The sequence below is a fragment of the Enhydra lutris genome, unplaced genomic scaffold (genome assembly GCF_002288905.1).
Source record: "Enhydra lutris kenyoni isolate GAN:26980312 unplaced genomic scaffold, ASM228890v2 scaffoldscaffold14, whole genome shotgun sequence".
NCBI classification, from domain to species: domain Eukaryota; kingdom Metazoa; phylum Chordata; class Mammalia; order Carnivora; family Mustelidae; genus Enhydra; species Enhydra lutris.
Genome location: NW_019154098.1, coordinates 961,146 through 985,940, shown reverse-complemented (window position 1 = coordinate 985,940; position 24,795 = coordinate 961,146). Strand labels below are relative to the sequence as shown.

At 61.2% G+C, this 24,795-nt stretch overlaps 2 protein-coding genes across 3 annotated transcripts; one reads left to right on the top strand and one right to left on the bottom strand.

Moving 5' to 3' along the window:
- The first annotated feature begins 6,254 nt into the window (after window positions 1–6,254).
- On the top strand, window positions 6,255–12,220 carry LOC111146788 (mitogen-activated protein kinase 15). The gene is made up of 14 exons (XM_022502469.1): window positions 6,255–6,387; window positions 7,788–7,886; window positions 8,106–8,135; window positions 8,246–8,336; window positions 8,824–8,954; window positions 9,044–9,207; window positions 9,425–9,564; window positions 10,287–10,344; window positions 10,744–10,881; window positions 11,032–11,137; window positions 11,264–11,465; window positions 11,583–11,716; window positions 11,793–11,921; window positions 12,032–12,220. Exons 1-14 carry the CDS (start codon window positions 6,319–6,321, stop codon window positions 12,218–12,220), a joined length of 1,680 nt encoding a protein of 559 aa, XP_022358177.1. The 5' UTR covers window positions 6,255–6,318.
- Window positions 12,221–14,176: 1,956 nt separating this feature from the next.
- Window positions 14,177–23,091, bottom strand: LOC111146731 (family with sequence similarity 83 member H). 2 transcript variants are annotated; one of them, XM_022502410.1, is made up of 5 exons: window positions 23,018–23,091; window positions 19,407–19,868; window positions 18,528–18,692; window positions 18,323–18,447; window positions 14,177–18,105 (listed from the first exon to the last, which is right to left on the bottom strand). In XM_022502410.1, the coding sequence occupies exons 2-5, from the start codon at window positions 19,851–19,853 to the stop codon at window positions 15,276–15,278; spliced, it is 3,567 nt and encodes a 1,188-aa protein (XP_022358118.1). In that variant the 5' UTR covers window positions 19,854–19,868; window positions 23,018–23,091; the 3' UTR covers window positions 14,177–15,275. The 2 variants fall into 2 exon arrangements, with proteins under 2 accessions (XP_022358118.1, XP_022358119.1); XM_022502411.1 differs by lacking the exon at window positions 23,018–23,091 and adding an exon at window positions 20,760–22,692.
- Window positions 23,092–24,795: the final 1,704 nt, after the last annotated feature.

The following is a 24,795-nucleotide window of genomic DNA, read 5'->3' as shown; positions in this document are numbered from 1 at the left end:
TCTTCGTGGTGCACAGCCGCTCAGGGTTCTTCCATGATGGAAGGTTAGGTGCCTCTTGAAAAGATCGTTAATTCCAGCCAGGGGCTCTATTTGCACAATCTGAGCACCTCCGGGAAGCCCCACTTCTTAATACTATCTCAACAGGAGTTAATGTTTCCACACAGGAATGGGGGGGGAGGGGGCAGGGGCCGGTGGGTGGCCGTATTCAGACCACAGCATCTTTCGTTTAACTCATCTGTGTCTTCATGATTAAGGTGCATGTTTGCAGATAGCGTATTCTTGGATTTTTGATTTTTAAAAAATAAGGTTGTATAAATGCTGCCTTTTGATTGGAGTAACAAGACCATCGACATTTAATGTAAATATTGATATGGTTGTGTTTAAGTGTACCATCTCACTGTCCTTTTCTATTTGTCTCAGCTCTTTCTTATTCCTTTTCTTCATTTTTCTGCCTTTTTTCTGATTAACTGAGTAATTTTTAATGTTTCATTTTATCTAGACTATGGGCTTATTAGTTATGCCTCTTTGTTTTTATTTTATTTATTTTTACTTTTACTTTACTTTTATTTTATAAAAGTAAAAGTAAAAATACTTTTATTTTATATATATATATATCTTTAAATAATATTGTCATTTTTCACATGTAATGTAAGAACCTTACAATAGTGTGTTTCCATCTTCCTCCTTTGCGTATGGGCATAATACATTTTGCTTTTACAGGTTTTAGACCTCACAATATATTGTTACTATATCTACTTTAAAGTCAATTTTCTATTTAAAAATTATTTTTAGTTGTGGTAAAAAAAAAACAACATAAAATTTACCACCCTAGCTATTTTATGTGTATAGTTCAGTGGCGTTAAATACATTTACGTTGTTACATATATTCACATAGTCACTGATCTCCTGGACTTTTTTATCTCGCAGTCTGAAACTTGGTCCACATTAAACAGTAACTCCTCATTCTCCCTTCCACAGAGCCCCTGGTAACCACTATTCTGCTTTCTGGTTTTCTGTGACTTTGACTACTTTGGATATCTGTACAAGAAGAATCACACAGTGTGTGTCTTTTTGTGATTGGCTTATTTCACTCAATGTTGTGTCCATGTTGTCCATGTTGTAGCGTGTAACAAGATTTCCCTCCTTTCTGAGGATGAGCAGTGCTCCGTTATATGTTTATACCACATCGTGTTTATCTGTCTACCCACCACTGGACGTTGGGGTCACCTCTACCTCTTGGTTGTTGTGAATAACGCTATGAACAAGGGATGTGCAAATATCTCTTTGAGACCCTGTTTTCAGTTCTTTTGAAACTATACACTAAGATTACACACACACACATCGAGAAGTGGGATTGCTGAATCATGTGGTGATTCTAATTTTAATTTTTTTTTTTTTTTTAATCTTTATTTATTTGACAGAGAGAGATCACAAGTAAGCAGAGAGCCAGGCAGAGAGAGAGAGGGGAAGCAGGCTCCCCGGTGAGCAGAGAGCCCAATGCGGGGCTTGATCCCAGGACCCTGAGATCATGACCTGAGCCGAAGGCAGAGGCTTAACCCACTGAGCCACCCAGGTGCCCCACTAATTTTAATTTTTTAAAAAGATTTTATTTATTTGACAGAGAGAGACACAGAGAGAAGGAACACAAGCAGGGGGAGTGGGAGAGGGAGAGGCAGGCTTCCGCCGAGCAGGGAGCCCAATATGGGGCTCAATCCCAGGACCCTGGGATCATGACCTGAGCTGAAGGCACACGCTTAAGGGCTGAGCCATCCAGGCGTCCCTAAGTTTAATTTTTTTAGGCACCACCATGCTGTTTTCCGTATTGGCTACATCATTTTCTAATCCCATGGACAGTGTCCAAGGGTTCCTATTTTTCCACATCCTCACAAACACTTTTTATTTTCCCGTTTTTTGGTTTTTTATTTCTTTGGTTTGGTTTGGGTTTTTGTTTTGTTTTTGTTTTTGTTTTTGGAGTTTTCTTGCCATACTAATGGGCACGAGGTGGTATCTCATCCTTGTCATGATTGGATTTGAGATAGGCTTTTGATCATATCATTGAGTTACCAGGTCTCGCTGGGGCAGTCAACTATCTTTCAGTGAAATTGACTAGATGAGAAAAATGTCTTTTATATTTAGCCACTATATCCCATTTCTAGGGTTTTTTCTTTATTTGTCAACCCAGATTTTTATCCAGAATCATTTTTCTTCATTCAAGAAAACTTTCATTAATATTTTTTTGTAGTTCAGGGACACCTGGGTGGCTCAGATGGTTAAGTGTCTGCCTTTGGCTCGGGTCATGATCCTGGGATCCTGGGTCAAGTCCCGCATCGGGCTCCCTGCTCAGAGGAGAGCCTGCTTCTCCCTCTGCCTGCCGCTCACTTGCTCTCTCGCTGTCTCCCTCTCTCTCTGACAAATAAGTACAATCTTTAAAAAATACATTTTTTGTAGTTCAAGTCTACAGTTGTTATATACTCTCAGCTTTTGTTTGTCTGAAAAAGTATTGTCTTCATTTTGGAAGGATATTTTCTCTGAGTATATAACTCTAGATTGGCAGTTTTTGTTTTAATTTGTGTAATTTTTATTTTGTTTTTAGCACATTAAGGATGTCCTTGCTTTGTCCTCTGGCTTGAAATTGTTTTCTGACAAGAATCTGTGGTTATAGTTATTTTTGTTCCCCCCTTTTATTAAGTTTTTTGGGATAATTTTAGTATTTTTAATCACTTTTTCAGCAATTTAGTTATCATATGCTCCCTTTGTGTTTTTCATTATGGCTCCCTATGTGTTTTTCCTACTTAGGTTTCATTTAAATTCCTGGATCTGTGAGTGTGTTACTTTTCCTTCAAATTTGCAAAAATTTCAGCCATTACTCTCTCAAATATACTTTCTGCATCACTCTCTTCTCTTGATACTTTCTCAGAGTTTCTTCAATTTAATTTTTTCCCCTGTTTTAATTTGGATAGTTCCTATTGCTGTGTCTTCAAGTTCGCTGATATCTCTTCTGGTGTTAAGTCCATCCAGTGAGTTTTAAGTTCAGATAATTTAACTTCTAGAAATTCCACTGGGTTATTTCTTATAACTTATAACTTCTCATCTCATATTCATGTTTTCCTTTAAATCCATGAGCATACATGTAACAGCTGTTGTTTCGAGTCATTGCCAATTCCATCATCTCTGTCATTTATGGGTCTAGTTCTATCAACTGATTTGTTTCCTGGATATGAGTCATGTGTTCCTGCTTCCTCACAAGCCTTGTAACTTTTTTATTTAGGTGAAATGGACATAAAATTACATTAAAGTATACCTCTCAGCGGCATTCGACACATTCACAATGCTTTGTAACCACTACCTCTATCTGTCACAAAACATTGGCACCACCCTCAAGGGAACCCTGTTTTCATTAAGCAGTCACTACCCATCCTCCTTCCCTAACTCCAGGAAGCTGCCAATCTGCTCTCTCTGCGGACGTACCTATTACAAATGTTTCATGTGCGTCGAATCATGTACGTGATCTTCTGTCTGTGACCTCTTTCACCTAGCGCGGTGTCTCAGGTGCAGCACGTTGTACTACGTAGCATACCTTCAGTCCTTCTTGGGGCTGAATTCATTCTACTGTGTGGATAAACCGCCTCTTGCTTATCCATTCCCTACTTGGTGGACACTCGGGTTGTTTCCACTTTTTGGCTTTTGTGAATGTTAAGAACACTTGTGCGCAAGTACTTGTTGGAACACCTCCCTCCTGGCAGTCTCCTTTGCTGTCCTGCCTGCTGCTTCCTGGTGCTGTGTTCAGTAAACTCCTGTCTCCTTTGTTCTGTCCTTGGTAAATGGTTTCCCGGACACACTCCTGGCCTCCACCTGATGCAGTCCCCTCACAGGATTTCATGAATCTTTGATTGCATTAATGATGTTCATTAATCACTCTTCATGTGCTGTGGACCATTTGTATATCTTCTTCAGAGCTGTGTCTATTCAAATTCTTTGCCCATATTTTTAGTTGGGTAAATCTAGTCACTTTTTTAAAATTATTATTTTAAGGAGCCTCCACACCCAGCGTGGAGCCCAATGCTAACTCACAACCCTGAGACCGGGGCTAAGAACAAGAGTTGGAAGCTTAGCCTACTGAGCCACCCAGGCGCCCCAATCTAGTAACTTTTTTTTTTTTAAAGATTTTATTTATTTGACAGAGAGAGATCACAAGCAGGCAGAGAGGCAGGCAGAGAGAGAGGAGGAAGCAGGCTCCCTGCTGAGCAGAGAGCCTGATACAGGGCTCGATCCCAGGACCCTGAGATCATGACCCGAGCGGAAGGCAGCGGCTTAACCCACTGAGCCACCCAGGCGCCCCAATCTAGTAACTTTTCATGACATTCTGGATGCTGGATATTTTGAATTTTCTGTTACTGAGTGTTGTTTTCTTGGTGTTTCCCTTTAAAGAACATTGGCGCTTTTAGGCTGGCAGTTAGGTGATGTTTGTAGCTTCCTGTACCTTTTAAGGTTTGTTCACACTCATGATGGGTGTGCAATAGATTTTAGTCTAGAGCTCGCTTAGTCGCTTTATTGAGATGTGACCTGTCTGGGGGCTCTCCTAGATGCCGTGGCGTCCGCTTGGCTATGACCTCCCTACCATCGTGAAACCTGAAAATTGTTCAGCAACACCGTCCCCCATCCCCTGCCATCAAGTTGTTCTTTCTGTGGACTGGATGCCAACAGGTTGGGTCCAAGGACCCAGGGGGTCCCGCAGGACCAGCCAGGATGGTCCTCGGCTTCATGGAAGATAGAAGTCAAACAGGAGCCAGCAGGACGTGAAAGCAGAACTATTGATAAAGAGCAGATACAGAGCATCTGGGAGACTCAGGAAGGAAAGGAGCATGAGTTGAGTCTTTGGGGAAGGGTTTTTTTTTTTTTTTTTTTTTTAATCAAGGATGGTGGCCTGGTCTACTTGTCCCCTCAGGCATCCAGGACGTGGTCAGAACAAAAATGAGGCTCAGGTGGTTTTCCCAGGAGCTAGGAGGCCTCAGCACGGAGGTGTGAGGCCCTGGCGGGCCGGGATATGCATTTGATGACTTGTCTGCTCATTCTTACCTGGTCCTTCCCTAGGCGCTATCTGTTCCAGAGAAATCACGGACTCCTTGTCCCTTACAAGGAGGACATATACTACTTGTATATCGGAGGCCTGGATGTGATGGGGGTGCAGGTCCTAGCAAGAATCCAAGCAGGAACAGAGCAAAAAGGAGATTTTTATGGAGTCCTTGAGTTTCCCCATCGCAGACCGGTGGAAATCTTCCCCAACTCCTCCCTGACACAGAGCTGGCACCAAAGTCAAGAGGTTGTTTGCTCCTGGTTTCCCAAGACCACAGCCCTGCACTGTCTGTTGTCCAGTTCACAGAAAGTCGTTTTGCACGTTTGGTCCAGTTTTCCGGCCGTTTTCTGGGGGAGGGCATCGTGTCCGGCGCTGGATACTCTCCCGGGCCAGGAGACCCGCCCCTCCCACCTTGCTTCTCGGCGCATCCTCCAGCTCTACACCGAGACACAACCTTGTACTTACAGAGCAGGATTCGGGTAACTTAGGCCCAAGCGTACACCCTTGGGAGCTTCACCACGATTAGCCGCTTGTGCATTGAGGTTCCAGCGCCTCGCGCCCGCCGCAGGCGCCGCCGCTGAGCCGTGGACGGCATCCCCGCCGGTCAGTGTGAAGGGCCGGTGCCCGGAAGCGTGGGTCCGACGGGCCTGGAGATGTCGCGCGCAGCCGGTGGCTCCTGCAGCGTCTTTCCTCTTGCGCAGCCGCCGGACGCCGTGGCCGCGTTTCGGTGTCCGTCCCTCTGTGTCCGTCGCGTGCGGGCCTCTGGACGCAGGGCTGCGGGCGGCATTCGCGTGCGGTTCCGCGCGGCCGACGCTGCCGTTCCCGGGGCAGACGCCCGCGTGCCGGCAAGTGCGCTCTCAGCACGCGGGGTTCGCGCTCGCACTCCGCCCGCCTCCGGCGCGCCCGAGAGCCCCTCCTGCGGCGCCCCTGGCCCCTGGCCCGCCCGCTCAGGGCCCGCTCGCTCCTGGGGGGCGGGGACGCGGGAAGGCGGGAGGCGGCGGGAAGAGCGGCCCGGCGGAGGGCGCCCCGCGAACGCACGCCCCGCGCCACGGGCTTCGCAGGCGGGGGCGGGGCTAGGAGCCGGTGGGCGGGGCGCTGGGTGGGGTCTGGGCCGCCCACCCCGCCCCACCCCGCGCGGCGCAGGCGCAAGCGCAAGCGCAAGGAGGGGCGGTCTCCAAGGCAACCGGATTCAACAGTTCCAGCCCCGCAGGTGTCCGGAGGCCTCCGGACGCCCACCCGACGGCATGTGCGCGGCGGAGGTGGACCACCACGTAGCCCAGCGATACCTGCTCAAGCGGCGGCTGGGAAAGGGGGTGAGCCCGGCCACCTGCGGGGCGGGGGCAGGTCCCGTGGGAGGTCTGTTCTCTCCGACACTGCCGGGGGTCCTGGACTCACTACCAGTTTTCTCCACCGACTGGAGGGTGGCCTTGGGCAAGCCACCGAGCCCCTCGGGCCTCAGCTTCCTGTAACGGGGTTCTAACCGTGCCTACTTCCAGGGGGCCCACAGTGGTCTCAGGCCGGTGGGACCCTGGACAGATCCCCTCCCCAGACCCCACCGAGCGTCCCCTGCTCCCAGCTGCCACTTCTAGTGCCCACAGGACACTCCAAGGAGACTGGGCCCACCATTCCAGTCGCTGAGGGCGATGGGTGGATCCCAAGCCCGGCCCAGGAAGGGGCTGAGTGGGTAGATGGGCATGGAGTGAGAGCCAGAACCCTGTGTGAGCAAACGTACATTTGTGATTGTGTGTGAGAGCATGTGGGATTGTGTGTAAGAGTGTATGTGAGGGGCGCCTGGGTGGCTCAGTGGGTTAAGCCTCTGCCTTCGGCTCGGGTCATGATCTCAGGGTCCTGGGATCTCTGCTCAGCGGGGAGCCTGCTTCCCCCTCTCTCTCTGCCTGCCTCTCTGCCTACTTGTGATCTCTCTCTCTGTGTCAAATAAATAATTAAAATCTTAAAAAAAAAAAGTGTATGTGAAGGTGGGTGACTGGGTGTGTAATGGGGGAGGAAAGAAACAATGTTCCAAACAGTGCAGACAGCAAGTGCAAAGGCCCTGCGGCACGGACCTACTGGCTGTGGGGAAAAGGCAGAGTTGGTACAACCTGGATAGGAGTGACTGAGGGAGGGCTCTGATCACCTGAGCCTTTGGGAAACTGCAAGAGCTTCTGCTGAGCATGACATAGAGGGTGGTAGCAGCCTTTGGTGCCACAAGTTACCCTGTCTGGTATGTAGAGGATGGACGGTGGTGCAGGCTAAGGAGACCAGTTAAGAGGTTAGTGTACTGATCCAGACAGGAGATGTGGGAGAGTCAAGAGGCTCAGACCAGATGCAGCAGCAGAGATGGTAGCACGTAGTCGGATTCTGACGAATTCTGAGTGTGGCGCCAGTAGGATTTGCTGATGGGCTGGAGGGGGATGTGAAAGAGGATAAATGGGCCCAGAACAGGTTTCCTCTCCTATCCACAATCTCCCATCTGTGACCTTATTTCTTTCTGGGGTCTTGCTTCCTGTCACCCTCCTCTGGAAGCCGCCGGGGTCCTGGGCAGTAGGCTGAGCAGCCCGCCGCTGCAGGGACCTCCTCGCCCAGAGCCACAGCCCCTCACCACACCCTCATTCCCTCCCAGCAGCCAGAGCAGGCAGGAGGAGCAGTCTGGTGGGGCAGGGGAGGGGGCAGGAGGCTGGCTCTGCGCCCAGCAAGCTGACCAGCCTTCTTGCAGGCCTATGGCATCGTGTGGAAGGCAGTGGATAGGAGGACTGGTGAGGTTGTGGCCATCAAGAAAATCTTCGATGCCTTTAGAGATAAGACGGATGCCCAGGTAAGTAGTGGAGAAGAGGAGTGAGAGGGACAAGGGTGGGGGTGTGGGGTGATGCCCTGCTGCTTGGTGCCTGGTAGCTCTGTCACAGCGGGTCTCTGTCACTGCTCAGAGCGCCATCTACTCGGTGACCCTGTGGTCCAGTGGCTTGCGCAATGAGAATCAGTCCCTATGGAGCCTTCCAAGATCCAAACCCACACTCATATTTCTGTCTCATTCCAGAGAACGTTCCGGGAAATCACACTGCTCCAGGTAAGTGGCCAGGGCCATCTGACCTCCTCCCCAGGTGCAGCTGCTCCAAACGAGGGGGGAAGCATGGACCCTCGCCCCTCAAAGCACACAGCCCCAGGCTCTCTCCTTAGGAACTTGGGGACCATCCCAACATCATCCGCCTCCTGGATGTGATCCGGGCGGAGAACGACAGGGACATTTACCTCGTGTTTGAGTCTATGGGTGAGTGCGGCCTTGCTCAGCCCTGGTGCTGCGCCCTCCCGGGGCCTGCCCCCCTTTTTATGTCCCTCCGCTGCCCAGGCCACCATAGTGGCCAGCTGGGACAGTTCCTTGGTGCCCGATGACAAACCACAGGCGTGTGTCAGCACCGGGTCCTGGCAGTGACCCCCTGAGCCCATCTCTGCAGGCTCCTGCTTTCTCTGCCGCTTGCAGCTGTATTTTCCCTTTTCTACCTATTTTATGAAACAAAGGGACAGGAAATAAAGTATTAAACGTAATCCCACAGACTTTCATTGCTACACCAACCAAGGCAGCCAACAGGCCTAAGAAGCTGACGGAACCACTACGTGTGTGTGCCCAGGACAGGGTCAGGGACAGGGCTGCAAGGAGGCCAGTGGGACCTGGGGGCTACGGCCATGGGAGGGGTCCAGCGAGGGGCAGACCCGTGCCCTCTTCCCAGGCCCCCGGGCTGACCCGCATGCTCCCCTAGACACGGATCTGAACGCCGTCATCTGTAAAGGCAGGCTGCTGAAGGACACCCACAAACGCTACATCATCTACCAGCTCCTGCGGGCCACCAAGTTCATCCACTCGGGACATGTCATCCACCGGGACCAGAAGGTGCCCCCCTGTGCTCCATTCGTGGGCCCCGTCCCCCCCACCATGTGCACCCACCCCTGACAGAGCTCAGCCTGCCTCCTCCCCTGCAGCCGTCCAACATTCTCCTGGACTCCAGCTGCTCGGTGAAGCTCTGTGACTTTGGTCTCGCCCGCTCCCTCGGTGGCCTCCCTGAGGGGCCTGAGGGCCAGGCCCTGACAGATTACGTGGCCACGCGCTGGTACCGGGCTCCCGAGGTGCTGCTGTCCTCCAGCTGGTAAGAGCATCAGCCCCCCCACACCCTCACCATCCGCTGCAGCACCCCCATAGCCTCCCACTCAGCCAGGGCCCCCCAGGCCTTCTTGGGCCCCCACGTGAGCCCTCACCGACTCCCTTCCAGTGCCCCAGACCCTGCCCCCTTGATTGTGTCTCCTCCTCCCTCCACTTCTGCCTCCAGGGTCCCCTCCCCATGCGTGCACCCTTTCCTGCCCCAGGTACACCCCCGGGGTGGACATGTGGAGTCTGGGCTGCATCCTGGGGGAGATGCTTCGGGGAAGGCCCCTGTTCCCAGGCACGTCCACGCTGCACCAGCTGGAGCTCATCCTGGAGACCATCCCACCGCCGTCCAAGGAGGGTGAGTGTGTGCAGGGCCCTGCGGGGCATCAGGGAGTCTGAGGGTCAGCACACAGAGCTGTAGGGGACAGCACGGGACAGGCCAGGACTGGTGGAGAGGAGGTTGGGGATGAAAGGGAGGGGAAGGGTCCAGAGCCTCGGGAAGACCGGAAAGGGCAGGGCCTACACATGATAGGCCTGGGGGGGAGCTACAGGTCCCTGAGGGCCAAGCAGTGCCCATAAAGGGTCCAGCTGGGGCAGGACAGGAGCTGGGGCTGGCGGGAGCAGGTCCAGCAGCTGTGCTGGGAGCGGGGCAGCAGAGGGTGGGGGGAGAGGTGGTGGAAGATAGCAGTGGGGGTCAGGTAGTCTAGGGAGTCCTTCCTCTTCCCTGGGGGCGTTGGGGAGCAGGGCAAAAGAGAGGGGAAGAACCTGGTGGGGGGAGCCCTATTGTCTTTCCCTGAGTCTCTGCTTTACCGGGGGGGGGGGGAAGGGGTCCTTCCATGGAGGAGGGAATGCCCAGATGTGGAGTGCGTGTGCAGGAGCGGGAGGAGAAAACTGTGCAAGGGCAGGCACAGGTAGCGTGAATCTAGGCATTCCAGCTCCCAGTCCTGCCAGAAAGCCCACGCCTGGAAAGGCAGGTACTCCCCAGGGCAGGAAGAGACCACTGGCCCCCGACCTCCCTGAGTGGTCCCACTGGACCAGGCCCTCCCAGTCACACACCATCTTCCGTCCACCCATCTGCAGACCTCCTGGCTCTTGGCTCAAGCTACAGTGCCTCGATCCTGCCCTGCCTACGGGCCTGGTGAGTGGGGGTGCTTAGGAGCCTGGCTCTGACACTCTTCCTGTCAACTTGTGGGCCAGTCCGCCAGCCCAGACCTGGGCCCTGGGCTTCTGATGGCGGTCCCACAGCCAGCTATTTGGTCACACTAATAATGAGGAACCTTCAGCGTCCCCCAGCATGGCCGGAGGTGTGGGGAGGCCCACAGGAACGCAGCAGGGCTTGGAGAGGACGGGACCGAAGCAAGGCGGGGAGGGGTCTCGCCCCTTGCCAGACTGCCTGAGGGTGTTGCATGGGGACAGAGAGGCACCAGGTCGGTTAAAGGGTGCTGGGCAGAGGGTCAGGGTCGGAACCAGAGCTGCCACAGATATGGGTGTGGGAGCAGCCTGCACCTGGAGAGGGGACAGTAGCCGGCGCCCGCAGGCCACGGCAGCCGCTGGACACCCTCCTGCCGCCAGACACACCCCCGGAGGCCTTGGATCTCCTCAGGGGCCTCCTGGTATTTGCCCCCGACAAGCGGCTCAGCGCAGCCCAGGCACTGCAGCACCCCTACGTGCAGAGGTAGGGGCGGGGCGGGCGGGGTGCAGAGGGCAGGGTGCCGCGGGCCAGCTCCTCCCTTGCTGGGGCTGGATGTTGGGTCTCGGATCTGCGCCGGGCTGGAGAGACGGAGAGTCCCGCTTCTGCCACGCCCGCCTCGCTGGCTCGCGGCAGGTTCCACTGCCCGGCCCGTGAGTGGACCCTGGATTCAGCTGTGCGGCTCCCGGTGCTCGAAGGAGTTCAGCTCTCAGCCCCCGAGTATCGCAGCCGCGTCTATCAGGTGCTGTGGCGGCGACCACTGACGTCCCCCATCCGCGCTCACCCTCGAGCCCCTCCCCTGCCTCAGCGACCCCCGGACCCTCTACACCCGCGCGGTGCACCCCTGAGCGCCCCTCCCTCTCCGCAGATGATCCTGGAGCGCAGGGCCAACAGCCGGGTCCCCAGAGAGAAGGGCGTGGGGGGCACACCCCCGGGCGCAGAACCCGGCGCCCCCCCGCCCCAGGCGCACCTGCTCGGACCCAGCGCCGCCCCTCCGCCGACTCCGGGCTCGCCCACGCGGAACCCCGGACGCAGACCTCAGAGCGGCCCGGCTCAGCGGCCCGCGCCGGGTGTGTGATCTCCGACGGCCTCCCCGCACCGGGCGCGGCCCCTGCCCCTTCCGGGTGGAGCCACCGGGCGTCGGCTGCGCCAGACTAACCCCGGGGGTTGATCTTCCGACCCCACAGACGTCGCCCGCGGAGCCAAGAACCTTCCACGGCAGAACTCGGCCCCCCTGCTCCAGCCTCCGCCCCCACGAGGTCTCGGGAGAGGGGAGAGGCCCCCTGCGGCGACGCCGGAGGCCCCCTCGGCACCCTCGTGGGTAGGTCGGCCCGGGAGGGGCCCCCTCAATCCCTTCTGAGGGCCGGGCAGTGACCCGGTGGCGCGCCCCTTCCCAGGTGAAGCCCAGTGGCAAGGGGGCGGCCCCCTCCCTCGCCAGGCAGGCCGCCGCCCGGGTGGCCATCCAGGCCCTAGTCCGGAGCGACTGGAACCCGGGCCGAGAGCTGCGCGCGAGCGGTGCGCGACGGGTGAGCTCCCGGGACGTCCTTCCCGCCCCCTCGGCCGCTGGGGTCGCCCGAGTCGGGGCCCTACCCTCCCTCTGGTCCCGCCCCTCACGCCGCCCCTGGACCGTGTGCAGGTCCCTCGCGGGCTTCCCGCCGACGGCCGGCCCGAGCCCCGGCCCGGCCGGAGGATGTTCAGCACCTCGGCCTCGCAGGGGGTCCAGGGCGCCGCAAGAGCTGCGCTCGGGGGCTACTCTCAAGCGTACGGTACCGTCTGCCGCTCGGCACTGGGCCGCCTGCCGCTGCTCCCGGGTCCCCGCGCCTAAGCCGCCCCACCGGCCTTCAGCCCGGCTCTTCTGCTCAGCCCGTGCCCCTTGCCCAGTCCCCTGCCCCTCTCCCAGCCCCAGATTTACCCCCCGAGTCCCCCATGCTCTACAACCCCCTTTTACCGGCCTGCGTTTTTGCCTGGCCACATTCTCGAGATCCAGGGGGCTTGTCCAGGTCTCCCCGGTGGGGTGGGTGAGGTTCCCACCCATCCTCAATCACGTCCTCCAATAAATTCGTGTCCGTCTCCAGCCTGCCTGCCTATCTTCTGTTCTCAGTGGCGACTCCCTCCGAGGTCACACCACCCCTTCCCTGGAAACCACCCCCTTCGGAGGACCCCCGTGTCTAGTACAGAGCCCATGAGAAGCTGCGTGGACACCTGCTGTCCCTGTGTGGCTCCTGTCTGTCCGGTGCCCAGTGCTGTCCCTGGAGGCTCACACCACCAATGACTGGCCTGGGGGGGCTCCTCAGGGCCAGCTTCCCATCCTCTCTCCACAAATGGTCTGGGGCCTGCCTGGTGCCAGAGCACCATCAGAGGGACAAGCCTGTCCTCAGGTTCTGGGGGTGCGTGAGTAGGGACTTGTGCACCTGCTGCCTCAGTGCAGACCATCACGTGACAGCATTTGCAACTCTGAGCCAGAGTAAAAGTGGAAGAGGATAGGGCAGTGCCCCAGGGTCCAACCCCTGCCTGTGATCATTGTGCTCTTGGCCACCAACAGTGACCGGCAGCTGGTCTGTCCTGGCAGGGGCGGGTCCAGGAGAGTGGGAGCTGAAGAGATCCGAGGGGCTCCGGGGGACACCTGTCTCACGGTCCCAAGTGAGCCTTGCACCACAACTGACCTCAGGCAGGCGCTGGAACACAGGCCATTTCCCAACTGCCGGCTGGAGCTCACGGTCTACAGGGTGTGGGCTGTGCTGTGCCGGGGGCTGGGCGGCCAGGAGCGGGAGCTCCGCGCACCTGTGAAGGCTGCCGGCACCTGCTAGAGGCGCCGGAGGAAGAGCGGCGAGAGCCGGGCAGAGGGCGGGCCCAGACCAGGGGGCCGCCAGCGACGGGGCAAGCAGACGGGGACTTGGGAGGGAGCCCACAGAGGAAGTGAGAGCGGATGGCCCGGTTCTGGCCTGGAGGTGAGCCAGTCGGAAGACCGGCGGCTGGGGGGTGAAGGGGGAGTGGGCTGAGTTCCGAGAGCCTGAGGCATAGCCCCCAGGTGATGGATGAGGGGGAGGGAAGGAACCCCATAGCCCAGAGAGGAGCAGGTGGGGCCCCAGGAAGCCCAGCCCTGCGGGGGGGGGGTGGCAGAATGGCTGAGAGATCTGGACACCTGGGCACGTGGCCAGAGGGGCTTGGTGACCAGGAGCCCCCAGCGGGGTGTGCCTATACGGAGGGCTGGCAGAACTGGACGTGGGACTATCGGACTAAAGCAGTTTGCCTGTGCAGGGGAGCAGGTCCTGGGAGGGCGAGGAGATGGAGAGTCTCCTGGGTCAGATGTGGCCACAGGTGATGGCAGTACAGGTGTGGGGGGGGAGTCTCTAGTGCTCCCCGAAGGGATGGGGCCATCCAGAAGGAAATGTGAGTTCCCAAGACTAACGTTTGCCATGTATTAACTGGGAGGTATCTATATTTAGGAATGTGTTGTTGTGTTTTATTGTTAACACCAAGATGTGCAGAATCACATTTGACATGTGTCATTCAGCACGACGCGGAGGACACAGACAAGGGCTGCGCCGAGACATGTGAAAGCAAACGGGTTAGCAAGTGCCTCTAGGCCGAGGGACACTGGAGAGCATCTGGCTCCTCGGTGACCCCCTCCACCTGACCCAGTGTCCCCCAACCCCTGCCGCCCTTCTCCAGGGGCCTGGAGTCAGAACTGCCACCTCGGCTCAACGGCCTCGTTCCTTAAATCCTTTCCCAGGCTGAGTGACTGCCATTTCTTATTCTTAAAAAAAAAAAAAAAAAGGTTGCAGAAATACTAGTTTCCCAATGCTAGCCCTTACAGTGGCGCTTCCTAAGCATGTGGCGTCAAAACGTGTTATTCCAAATCAAAGTCACTGTCCAGAGGTGAAAGAGATACAGAAACGGGCGGCGGGGAAACTTCCATTTTGCAGGTTGGTGACAAAGCAGGAAGAATCCAGAACAGGACACGTGAAGGGGTCCTGCAGCCTTGCACGGACCCCCGCCCTCAGGTTCAAGTACAAGCCTCCATCCAGACCCGGCTTCCGAGTGTTACCAACGCGGGGGCTTTCAGCCCTTCAGCCCTTGCCGGGGGCTGGGGTGCTGGCTGGAGCCCCACAGGAAGAGCCACCAGGCCGGCCTCAGTTCTGGCAGGACGGTCTCTCAGGAGTCCCCTGGGCACCACCCCCCCGCCCCATCAGCAAGCCCCTGGACCATGCTTCCTGAGACGGACCCCTTTTGGGTCTGGGTCTATCCCACCCCCATCACAAGCTGCCGGAACCAGCTCTGCCCCATCCCCCTCCAGTGAATGGCCACTGAGAAGGGTGCCAGGAGGCAGAGAGGGAGACCGGGAGGGGGAATGCAGCGGGGTAGGAAGCGAGCCTGGAGCCGCGGGGTGCAGGGGGAGACGCTGGCCCGGGGAAGAGAGAGAGGCTGGGCTGCCGGCACGCAGGAAAGTGGCAAAGCATCCGGGCAGGGGAGCAGTGAGCAGAGGGGAGTCCTGAGACACGGAAGCCCTGAGATCTGGGGCCCCCAAAGATGGGGGACTGAGGCACAAAAAGATGGGCCCCCGAAAAGGTGGGGACCTAAGGCACAAAAAGATCAGGCCCTGAGGTGAGTGCAGGTCTAGAGGAGCCCTGAAGCCGAGATGGTGGACGGGGATGCTAGGAAGGGGGCGGTTGGGGCACTGCGGCAGAGGTGGAGCTGGAGGAGTAAGGCGTGGCATGAGGGAGGAGCCAGGCCAGGCCACGGCCGCAGTGGGCGAGCTCCAGGTGGGGCCGCGCCCCACCACCGCCGCTTCCACCCCGAGTCCTGGGGAACGCCAGGCATCTTTTCTGGTGGGAGGCAGTGAGGCAGGCGCCTGGTCGGGGGCTGGGGCAGCAGGAGGCTCACTTCTTTTTGAAAGTACCCAGGATCCTGGGCATGAACTTGCCCACCTTGCTGTCCCTGGTGTCGTCCTCCGCTGTGCCCTCCCCCGCCCCTGGGGCTCCGGCCTCTTCCTTTTTGCAGAAGACCTCAAACCGGCTGTAGACGCGCTTCTCCTTGCGCATGCTCTCCATGCGGCGCAGCAGCCGGTCGCGGTCCTCCGCGCTTGCTGGCAGTGTTCGGCTCAGTCTACCTTGGGTCCCCAGGCTGTCCGAGCGGAAGATGGCGGAGCATTTGTCCTTGTCGGACATATCCGGAGCCAGGCCGCCAGCAGCTGGGGAGCGGCCCAGTTCAGGACTGCTGTGAGCCAGGCCCGGGGCCGCCGCGGGGATCCCGCGGTGTTTCTGGCCGTGGGCGCTGATCTGCTCCAGAATCGCTTTTGTGTCATCCCGCAGGTTGCTGCTGTACAAGGCGTTGGTCGTGGTGGAGGCCGTGCGCGCCCGCGGGCCCCGCTCGTCTCCGGTGGCCGCCTCCGTGCTATCCGCCCTGCCCAGCGACGGCCGCCGGGGGCTCTCCGGCTGCCCGTTCTCCTGCGGCGCTGGGAAGCCGCCCTCTTCCTCCGTGCGCCGCTCACCCTTGGGGCTCAGCAGCTGGCGGAGACGCAGGGAGCCCTTGCGCAGGACTTCCATGGGGCCGCCAGCCGTCTCCTCCGCAGTCCCAGTCTTCGGAGACTCCTCAGAGAAGGTAAGGGTCAAGCTGCCCCTGCGCTCGGGCACAGCGGGGACAGGACTGCCCCTGCGCTCCGGTACAGCAGGGATGGGGCTGCCCCTGCGCTCGGGCACAGCGGGGACGGGGCTGCCCCTGCGCTCCGGTACAGCGGGAACCGGGCTGCCCCTGCGCTCCGGTACAGGGGGGACCGGGCTACCCCTGCGCTCGGGATAGGCCGAGGTGGGGCTTCCTTTTGGCTCAGGGTAAGCAGAGGTGGGGCTCCCTCTTGGCTCAGGGTGAGGTGCCTGGCGTGGCCCATGCCCCTCCAGCGGGGGGCTGACTCGCCCTTGTGGGGAGGCAGAGCGGCCCTGGGCGGAGAGAAAGCGAGAGGGCAGCCGGTCGGCGCCGCTCCGGCCCAGCGTGTCTAGCAGCTGGGCGGCAGTAAGCGTGGCAGCTCCCGGCTGCCTCTCTGCCTCCTGGTGCAGCCGCTGTGCGAAGGAGTCGCGCAGGTCCAGCAGGCAGCTCTCGAGGCTGCGGCGCTCGCCTCCCGCCCCACTCGGCGCCACCGCCTCCTCCCGCCACGCCTGGGACACAACAGCCTTGCTGTGGCTGGCGACTGTGACTGGGGCCCCCACCCCTCCAGCATCACGCGCCGGGCCCTTGTATTTCTCCAGGAGCTCGGCCACCTTGGTGGAAGTGGCGGAGCGCACGGCCTCGCCACTGGGGCCCAGCATCTCGCTGACCGCCTGCTCTTTGTGCAGCAGCTGCGCTTTCTCAGTGGTGGCCGCTGTGGCCCCACCGGCGACCTCGGCCTGCGAAGCGCTGAAAATCAGAGAGGAGCGCAGGCGTGAGCTGCGCTGGATCAGCGGGTTCAAGCGGGAGCGGAAAGAGTCCTGCTTGGCCAGACCTGCCTCCTCCAGGCCCTCGCGCTCTGGGCTGTCGCCGCCGCCGGAGCAAGGCACCAGGCCCTTGGCCGGGAAGGGTGCACGGGAGGCTGAAGGGAGCAGGTCCCCGGGGGCCACTCGGCCCCCGGACACCAGAACGTCGTCCTCATAGGCCTCGGCCTCCATGGGCGCCGGCAGGCCCTCTTCGCCGGCGTCCTCGCCATGGCAACCGCTCAGGTAGGACGCCAGGCGCCAGTGCCGCAGCCCCGCCCGCCCCTCGGGCCCACCCCTGTGCTCGGGCTCTGCGTCGGGCGCGGCATCCGGGCCCAGCCTCGCCACCGCCTGGCACGGGAAGCGCTGGCCCAGGTTGGGGCGTGGGGCCCCACTGGGTTCCAGGCCGCGGGGCCCCGGCCCCGAGGCGGGGTCTGAGCCGTGGCGCACCTCGCGTGACGCGCTGGACGGCACGTAGTCCAGCCGCTGGTGTCCGTCGGGGCCGAGCTCGGGGAAGCGGGGCCCGGGCCCTAGCGCGAAGTCTTCGTGCTCTGCGAAGCCCGGGCGGCCAGCACGCAGCTTCTCGAACAGGCCCTGCGGGCGCGCCGGCGCCAGCTGCGGGTCCCACTGGTAATGCTGCTGGTAGAGCTGGTCACGGTGGAAGTGACTGGTCTGGAAGCGGAAGTCGTCCCCGTGGCTGAGGAACGTCTGTCGTGACACCTGCCGCGCCGCCGCGAAGTTCTCCACCGCGCCTGCACCGTCGGCGGCGGCGTAGCTGTGCCGCTTGAAGGAGTCCATCTCCAGGTGCCGGGCCTGGAAGAAGCCCCGCGGGCCCGCGGGCTCGCCCCCGAGTCCCGCCTCCGCGTCCAGCCGCCGCGACAGCGGCCGCAGCCCAGTGTGCGGCTCCAGGGCTCCCCCCGGCATCCGCGCTGGCTCTTCCCGGCGGAAGGCCGACAAGAAGTGGCGGTCGGGGTCGAGGAAGGACGGGAAACCCAGGCCCTCTTCCCGAGGCGGTGGGAACAGGAGGTGTGCTCGTCTGGGGAAGGAGAAGGGGGTCGGCGCCCCGGTCACCTGGCCGCCCATAAGGGGCCCGGCTCCCGCGTACGGAGCCAGCGCATAAGCGTCCATGCGGGCCAGCGCCCCGGCGGAGGGCACCAGAGGCTCGGACTGGGCGAACAGGATGCGGAACTCCTCATCGAAGCTGGAGACTAGCTCGCCCTGGAACACATGCGCCAAGCTTCGGTGGATCTTCTCGAAGGACCACATGAAGCTGCGGGTGGGGGGGGGTGTCATGGTCAGAGTCAAGGAGAGGGGCGGGGCCGAGTGTGGGGGAGTGTTGGGGGGCGCCGAAGGCCGCCTGCAGTTGTGGTGTCCTGTCTGCAAGGACCCGGGGGGGGGGGTGCGCCGTGTCAGGGGCTACTGGACCAGGGCTTGGGCAGAGGCTGCCCTTAGGTGGGGGAGGTGTCGGGGTTGCGGGCTGGGCGCACCTGTAGCTCCCACTCATCACCACGGCACAGTCCACCAGCAGGAACTTCTCCTTCACGTGGCCCTTGAAGGACTTCCCAGTGCGGCAGTAGTAGGTGGGGCCCGCCACAGTGCGCACGCGCAGGAACTGGGGGTTGGGGGAGAGGCGTTAGGTCTCCGACGAGGCGCCCTCCACCTCCCCCCCACACCCCCGCCGGGGTCACTCACGTCCACGTGGTGCAGGTTGACGCGGCACTTGTCGGCCATGTCTAGGAAGTGCTGCGCGTTCATCTCGTCCAGGAGGATGTAGACGGGGACGCGGCGTGCCGCTGCCTCCAGCACTTCACCGAGCAGGTCCACGTCTGTGAACATGTCCATCACCACGGCCACAACCTGCGGGGGAGCGGGTCAGGGACAGAGGACAGACCCCTCTGCTGTCCCCACCATTCTCTCGCCATTCCTGCCTGCCTGGGCGGGCGTCAGGATCACCCAGACACCACAGATCGCCCTCTGGCCCCTCCTGGGGACAGCGGGCCCTGCCAGGGAAGGGGAGCCAGGAGAACGCCTACCAGAGGGGGTGTGGGGCTGCTGGCTGCCAGGAGGCCCAAGATGGAGCCCTAGGCAGGCACAGAGCCTCCCTCGTGTTGGGGAAGGGAGGAGGCAAATGCAACCGCACAACCCGCCGCAGAGGCACCACCCAGGCCCTAGCTCTCTGGCCCTGCGAGGACACTGCGCTCCAGAGTGCAGAGGGCAGTCTGGGGCCTCTGGCTTCCAGACCTGCTGCCTTCAGCTTCCATCTCTGGTTCCTGTTTGGTGGGGCCAAGCCTGGGTCAAAGGTTCGACTAGAGAGAGTTCTCTGAACCCCAAGTCCAGACCAGGAAGGGGGCCCAGCCATCCCAGAGCCCTGGAGTTTCTGGACACTGGCCACGTAGGAGGGCAGGGAGAACCACAGTGTGCAATAACCAAACACGTGACCCAGAAAGAAGGCTGGAGGGGCGTGGCCAGCCGGCGGGGTGGGGCTTGCCCCCGCCCCCCCACTCCTACTCAGGCTTGGGGCTCCAGCTCAGGCAGCTCCCCCAACTGACCACCCAGCCTGCGAAGGCACACCTGCTGGGCAGAGCGAATCATCCTTCGAGCCTCATCCTTGATGCTGGGGCTGTCCGGCGGGGGTGGCTGCACCAGTGTGGTGACCTCAGTGCCCTGGAAGCCGAAGGTCAGGGGCCAGCCTAGGTCGAGCTCAGGCACTGCCTGGTCTGAGTTCATGGGCCAGTAGGTGCCCGAGGAGCCATCCATGTCCGCGTTGGGGGGGCTGCCTTCAGGGGGCTCGCGGCCAACATGCTGAGGGGGCCGCAGGTGGCGGCTCACGTGCTCTAGCTCCTCCGGGCACAGGAAGGCAGGTGCCCCCTCGGACGCCAGGAAGCGGCTGTAGGCCTCGGGACCCCCCTCGGCCAGGGCGTCCAGCGCCAGGCGGTAGTACTCTTTGTAGTGAGGCGGCAGGTATCCCGGAGCCAGCGGGTTGTCCCCCTGCGAGGAGCTCTGGGAGCGACGGGCCATGTCGGGGCCAGGAGCCTGGGGAAGGGGCAAGGAGACACATTCCTGGGGCAGCGGAACTGGGGCTGCTCCCCCGACCCTGCTGTGTGTGGACACACATTGTAGCAAGGGCTGTCCGTGACCCTGGGTGGGCTGTGGAGTGCAGGCCACACGTGGAGGCCTTCTGGGCACCCCTGGGCCCCAGGATGTCCCCTAGCAGGGGGGAGGCCAGCGGGGGGCCCAGGTACAGGTGCCCTGGCCCTGTCTCATGTTACCCTGTGCGGGGGCCCCTCCTCTCACCGGAACCTCTGGAGTGCCCGCACCCTGGTTTCCAGTCGGGGGTTCCGGCTGCACAAAATCCCCACTCAGGGTTCCCGGACGGCCCGTGACCCAGGTACTTCTCTGTACCTCCATTACGAAAAAGAACAACCCAATACATTCTGGTTGTTGGTATAAAGAAAATATAATCCAGGCCGAATTCTTTATGTATTTGCCGTTTTCTTCTCATTTGGGCATGAGCTCATTTTCATAGGCCCTGAACTACAGTGCGTGCTGACACGCCAGGTGGCCCCCGCCTATGTGTCTGTGTCCACAGTACAGGGGCGTGAGTGGGGCCTCAGGGCCGGTCACTGTGCCCCACTGGCTCATTAACCCCACTGTAAAATGCAGCTGTCAGGGCTGGCCTGCCACCGTGCCTGGCCCAACCTGAGCTCAGCTTACAAAACCTGTCGCCACTTCTGTCCCAGGACCCAGCATTGTCTGCAGTCCTCTCACACCCGCAGCTGTCCTGTGGGGTCACACACTCCGAGTCCCACAACTTGTTGGCACACCTCACGGCCCTCCAAACTGACCCCTGCCCTTTGTCCCTGTCCACCAGGACCACTCCCTTCTCTTTGGCCCATCCCTCCCTGTTTCCAGCCACCGTGCCACCTTAGATAAAACTCCCGGAACCACGCCCCTGGCAGATCCGGCCGCAGCCTCCTCTCACTGCACAAGCTTGGAGTCCAGCATGGCTCAGCCCAGGGCTGTGCGCGGGGGGTGGTCTTCCATCTCTGGTCAGGCCCTGCTGCCCCCCGCCCCCTGGCTCTGGATGTAGCCTGAACTCTCGGCTGTGGCCATCAGGCTCATCCCAGGCTCCATATGTGCCTCTCCCCTTGTGCCCACTTCACGAGGACACCTGAACGCTGCCTGGTCCACTCCAGTCCACATGCCTCCCCAAGGGGCCTGCGAGGGGGCCTAGGCTGACAGAAGTGGCCATGAGCTCTGGAAGGCCACCGTGGGGGGGGGGGACTCTTCTGAACCCCTAGGGGTCATGAACCTCCAATCCCTGAACCGCCCGGATAATAGTCCTCCTCCTACCCTGGAAGGAGCCCCAGGCCCGGCCCCCCCAACCCCAGCCACTGCTTGGGGCCAGGACTGAGCGGGATTCAGATCCCGCCTAGCTCCCAGGCTCCTGGATGCTGGTCCTGCCAGAGTGCAGTGTGCCCCGGTCTGCAGGAGTGGCTGGGTGCTGCTGACCGGCCGGGGTCACTGGGTGCTCGGAGACAGCTGGGAACTGGACGGAGTCGGGGTCAAGACTGTTTGTTGTGCACGATGACCTGAGGCGCCTTCCCTGTCCACTCTCCCTGGGGACTGACTGGCCAACTGGATGTGCAGTGGGGGTGGGACATGCTACCAGGGAGAGGATCTGCAGGAAACCAGATCTGCCGTCCCTCATCACTCCGCGCAGCTACACGAGAGATGCCCGTACTGGTCTCAGGGGCGGACTGCACCAGGGTACCAGGTGCAGGTCTGCCTGTAGTGGGGCCTCCCCCAGGACCCGACAGAGGGTGGGGGGCGGGAAGACTGGAATTCCGTGGTATGGGGTCTGTGCTGGACCAGGCAGGGCCTGGGGGCACGATCGTGCTCCCTACATTTGAGAAAGAGTCCTTCCCAAGCTGGGGGAACACAGGAGGGATCCTGTGCTCCAACCCCACTAGGAAGGGGAGTTAACAGAAACCGTCCAGGCTGGTAGCCATGGGGAGGAGGGCAGTGCCAAGGCACCCAGGAACCACCGTAGCAGGCAGTACTCATCAGGAAGGGGGTGCCCTCCTGCGTGCCCACGCCAGGGGGCCCTGCATGGCCTCACACAGCAACAGCCCTAAGCCCACTGCTTTTCTTCCTTTCACCGTGCACACCCTTGAACTGTGGACTGGCCAGCGGCCCCTCTCCAGCCCCTGACAGGGCCCCAATGGCGTTCCCCCTCACACATCTGCCTACTGAACGCCTGCCTGAAGGGAGAGAGGGAGGGACACCCGTCCCACCCCACCCATGACTCAGCAGGAATCAGCTCCTTTGCTGCTGACCTCTGACCCCGGACACAAGGCACAAGGCGGACAAATCCTCCAGGGCCCCTAACTAGGGCCTTCCCACCTGGGTAGGAGGTGGGTTTTGTCGGGGACTGGAAGGAACTCAAGGCGCAGTGAGCGTGCGCTAGGTACGGGCGGGAGCGCGGGTTCCCCGCAGAAGTCTGCGCAAGCCTGGGGCTGGGGGTGGGATCCCGCCCGCTGGGACGCGCCGACTGAAGCCGAGCCGTAGTCTTCGGGGTGTGCTCCGCAGGGCCAAAAGGGCTCCATGCACGCAAGGAGCCGGCGGCTGCCGGGGCCCAGTGTCCCATCCACTCGCCCCAGTTCCGGGACGTGGGCGCGAGGGAACCGAGGCCTTTCGCTCTCCCGGCACTTCACGCAGGACACCAGACTGCGCGTCGACCTCCCGGCCACCCCCGGTCCAAGGAGCCCGGGGCGGGGCCCCCTCGGGGAGGGGTCCAGGCCAGGCCCAGCTACCTCCCCAGGCTCCAGCTAGGCCGCGAGGGCGGGAGCCAGTAAGGACGGCCCGGGGCGGGCTGGCCTCGGGGCCCGGGGCCCGGGGCCCGGGGTCCCTTCCCACTCGGCTCGTGCCGGGCCGGCGTCGTGCGAGGGCGCTCGCGTCCACGCCGGCACACGCGGCCCCGGCGACCTACCCCCGGCCCGGCGCTCGGCCGCGCGGCCCCGACCCAGGTGCAGGGGGCGGGGGAGGGGCCGCCCAGGTGAGGCCGCGCGGAGGGGCGCCGCGCGCGCCGTCCCCGCCCCACCCCCGGGGGCCCGGCCGCGGCCTCCCCTCACCCCCTCCGGCGCGCCCCGCCCCGCTCGAGCCCGGGGAGGGGGCCCTACCTGGCCAGGTGCGCGGGGGTCTCGGGACAAGGGCAGCAGGAGCCGACCGCCGCCCAGCGGCCTCGCGGTCCGGTCGGTCCGGCAGCCACTCCCCGTCGCGGCCCGCCCGCCGCGCGGCCTGATTCACGCGCCCGCCCCCGCCCCGCCCGCCGCTCCCGCCGCCGGCCTGCCCGGGCAGCACCTGGGGGCGGGGCGGCCCCACCGCGGCGCGCCCGCATTCCGCCGCCGCCCGCGCCCCGGCGCCCCCCGGCCCCCGCCGCGCCCCGGCCCCCGCCGCCGCCGCCCCGCCGCCCGGGCCCCGCCGCCCCCCGCCGCCCCCGCCGCCCCCGGGGCCCATCCGCTCGCCGGAGCTCGAGGTCCCTATGCCTGACCCCTGACCCTCGCCCCGGAAGTCGAGGTGACTCGGAAGTTCCGGCTCAGTCGCTAGGAAACCGCCAGCCCGACGGAGGGGGCGGGGCTTCTCGCCGGCGAGCGGGGGCGGCAGGTGAGGCAGGTGAGGCCGCGGGGGCGGCGCCAAGCCGGGGGCGGCCCCGGGCCTGGGGACCCCGCGAGCACCGGGAGTCCCTCGCCACACCGGGCACCCCCCAACCCGACGCCCTCACGGAGGACCCCCCGCCCTCCGCACACAGTACTCACCGGTTCCTGGGACCCCGCTGGCACACGGAGACCCTGCGCGCACAGACCCCCGCACACCTGCGCGCACGAGGGCCCTTCCCACACCCCAGTTCCCTCCCAGGACGGTGCCCCCCCACCGCCCCGCGTAGGTCGGACCCCACAGTCGCGCACACAAGGACTCTACAGGGCGTTCGGCACACACAAGGGAGGCCACACGCACTTGCCTCCTTACACGCCGACCCGTCCACCTACGGAGGACTCTGCACCTACCGGGGCTACCCGCCCCCTGTACCTGGGACACCACAGGGACCCCTGCACACTTACGAGACCCTCCATGCACAGCACCGCACACGCACACAAGAGACCGCGCATGCACGTGGGAAGCGCTCACACCGCAACCCCACACCCCACACCCCACACCCCAGCAGGGAAGCCCACATTCATGGATCCCGCAGCACACCAGGACCCTTCCCCTGCAGCAGCATGGCGATGCACAGGACCCCACACGCACGCTGAGAGTCCTCTCAGCAGGTTCGCTGCTAGCATTACTCCATGCGGAAGGTGGCCCGGTGAGCACACACTGCCCCCCAAGAAGTCCTTAGTCCCCAAACACTTCTGATCCTTGCTCAGAACCCTAGTTCCCCATCAGATCCCACTTAGGGCCTGCCCTATGGTCAACCATGTGTCCAAGCCAAGTGCCCTGCCCAAGGCTTCTCCCTCCCCAATCCATGCCCGAATCCTGTTCCTGCCAATCTCTGCCGGTCATCCTCCTTGTCCGTCTTGCCACATGATCCTGTCCTCTTGGTTGCTAGGGTTGCTCTCAGTTTCCTTCATTCCTTCCCCAAACGCTCTGAGACACCCCCCCCCCACCAGAAGGTGGTGGGCACGCAGGCACAGGGTCACACCGGTGACACCGGTGCGCCGTAGGGGAGGCGCAACCCAACTTGTGCCAAGGGAGTTGTCCCAAGGGAAACAAACTTTGGAGTCAGCCACCTGGGTTAGGGAGGAAGGCACTGCTTCCAGGCCCTGACAACAACACGTGTCAAAGCTGGAACAAGAGAGGGTTGGGGGCCCAGAGTGTCGGTGTCCCGGGGGGGCTGCAGGCAGTGAGGAGGCGAGAGCATTCTCGAGAGCGGGCTGGCGTGTGCATTAGGAGGAAGCCC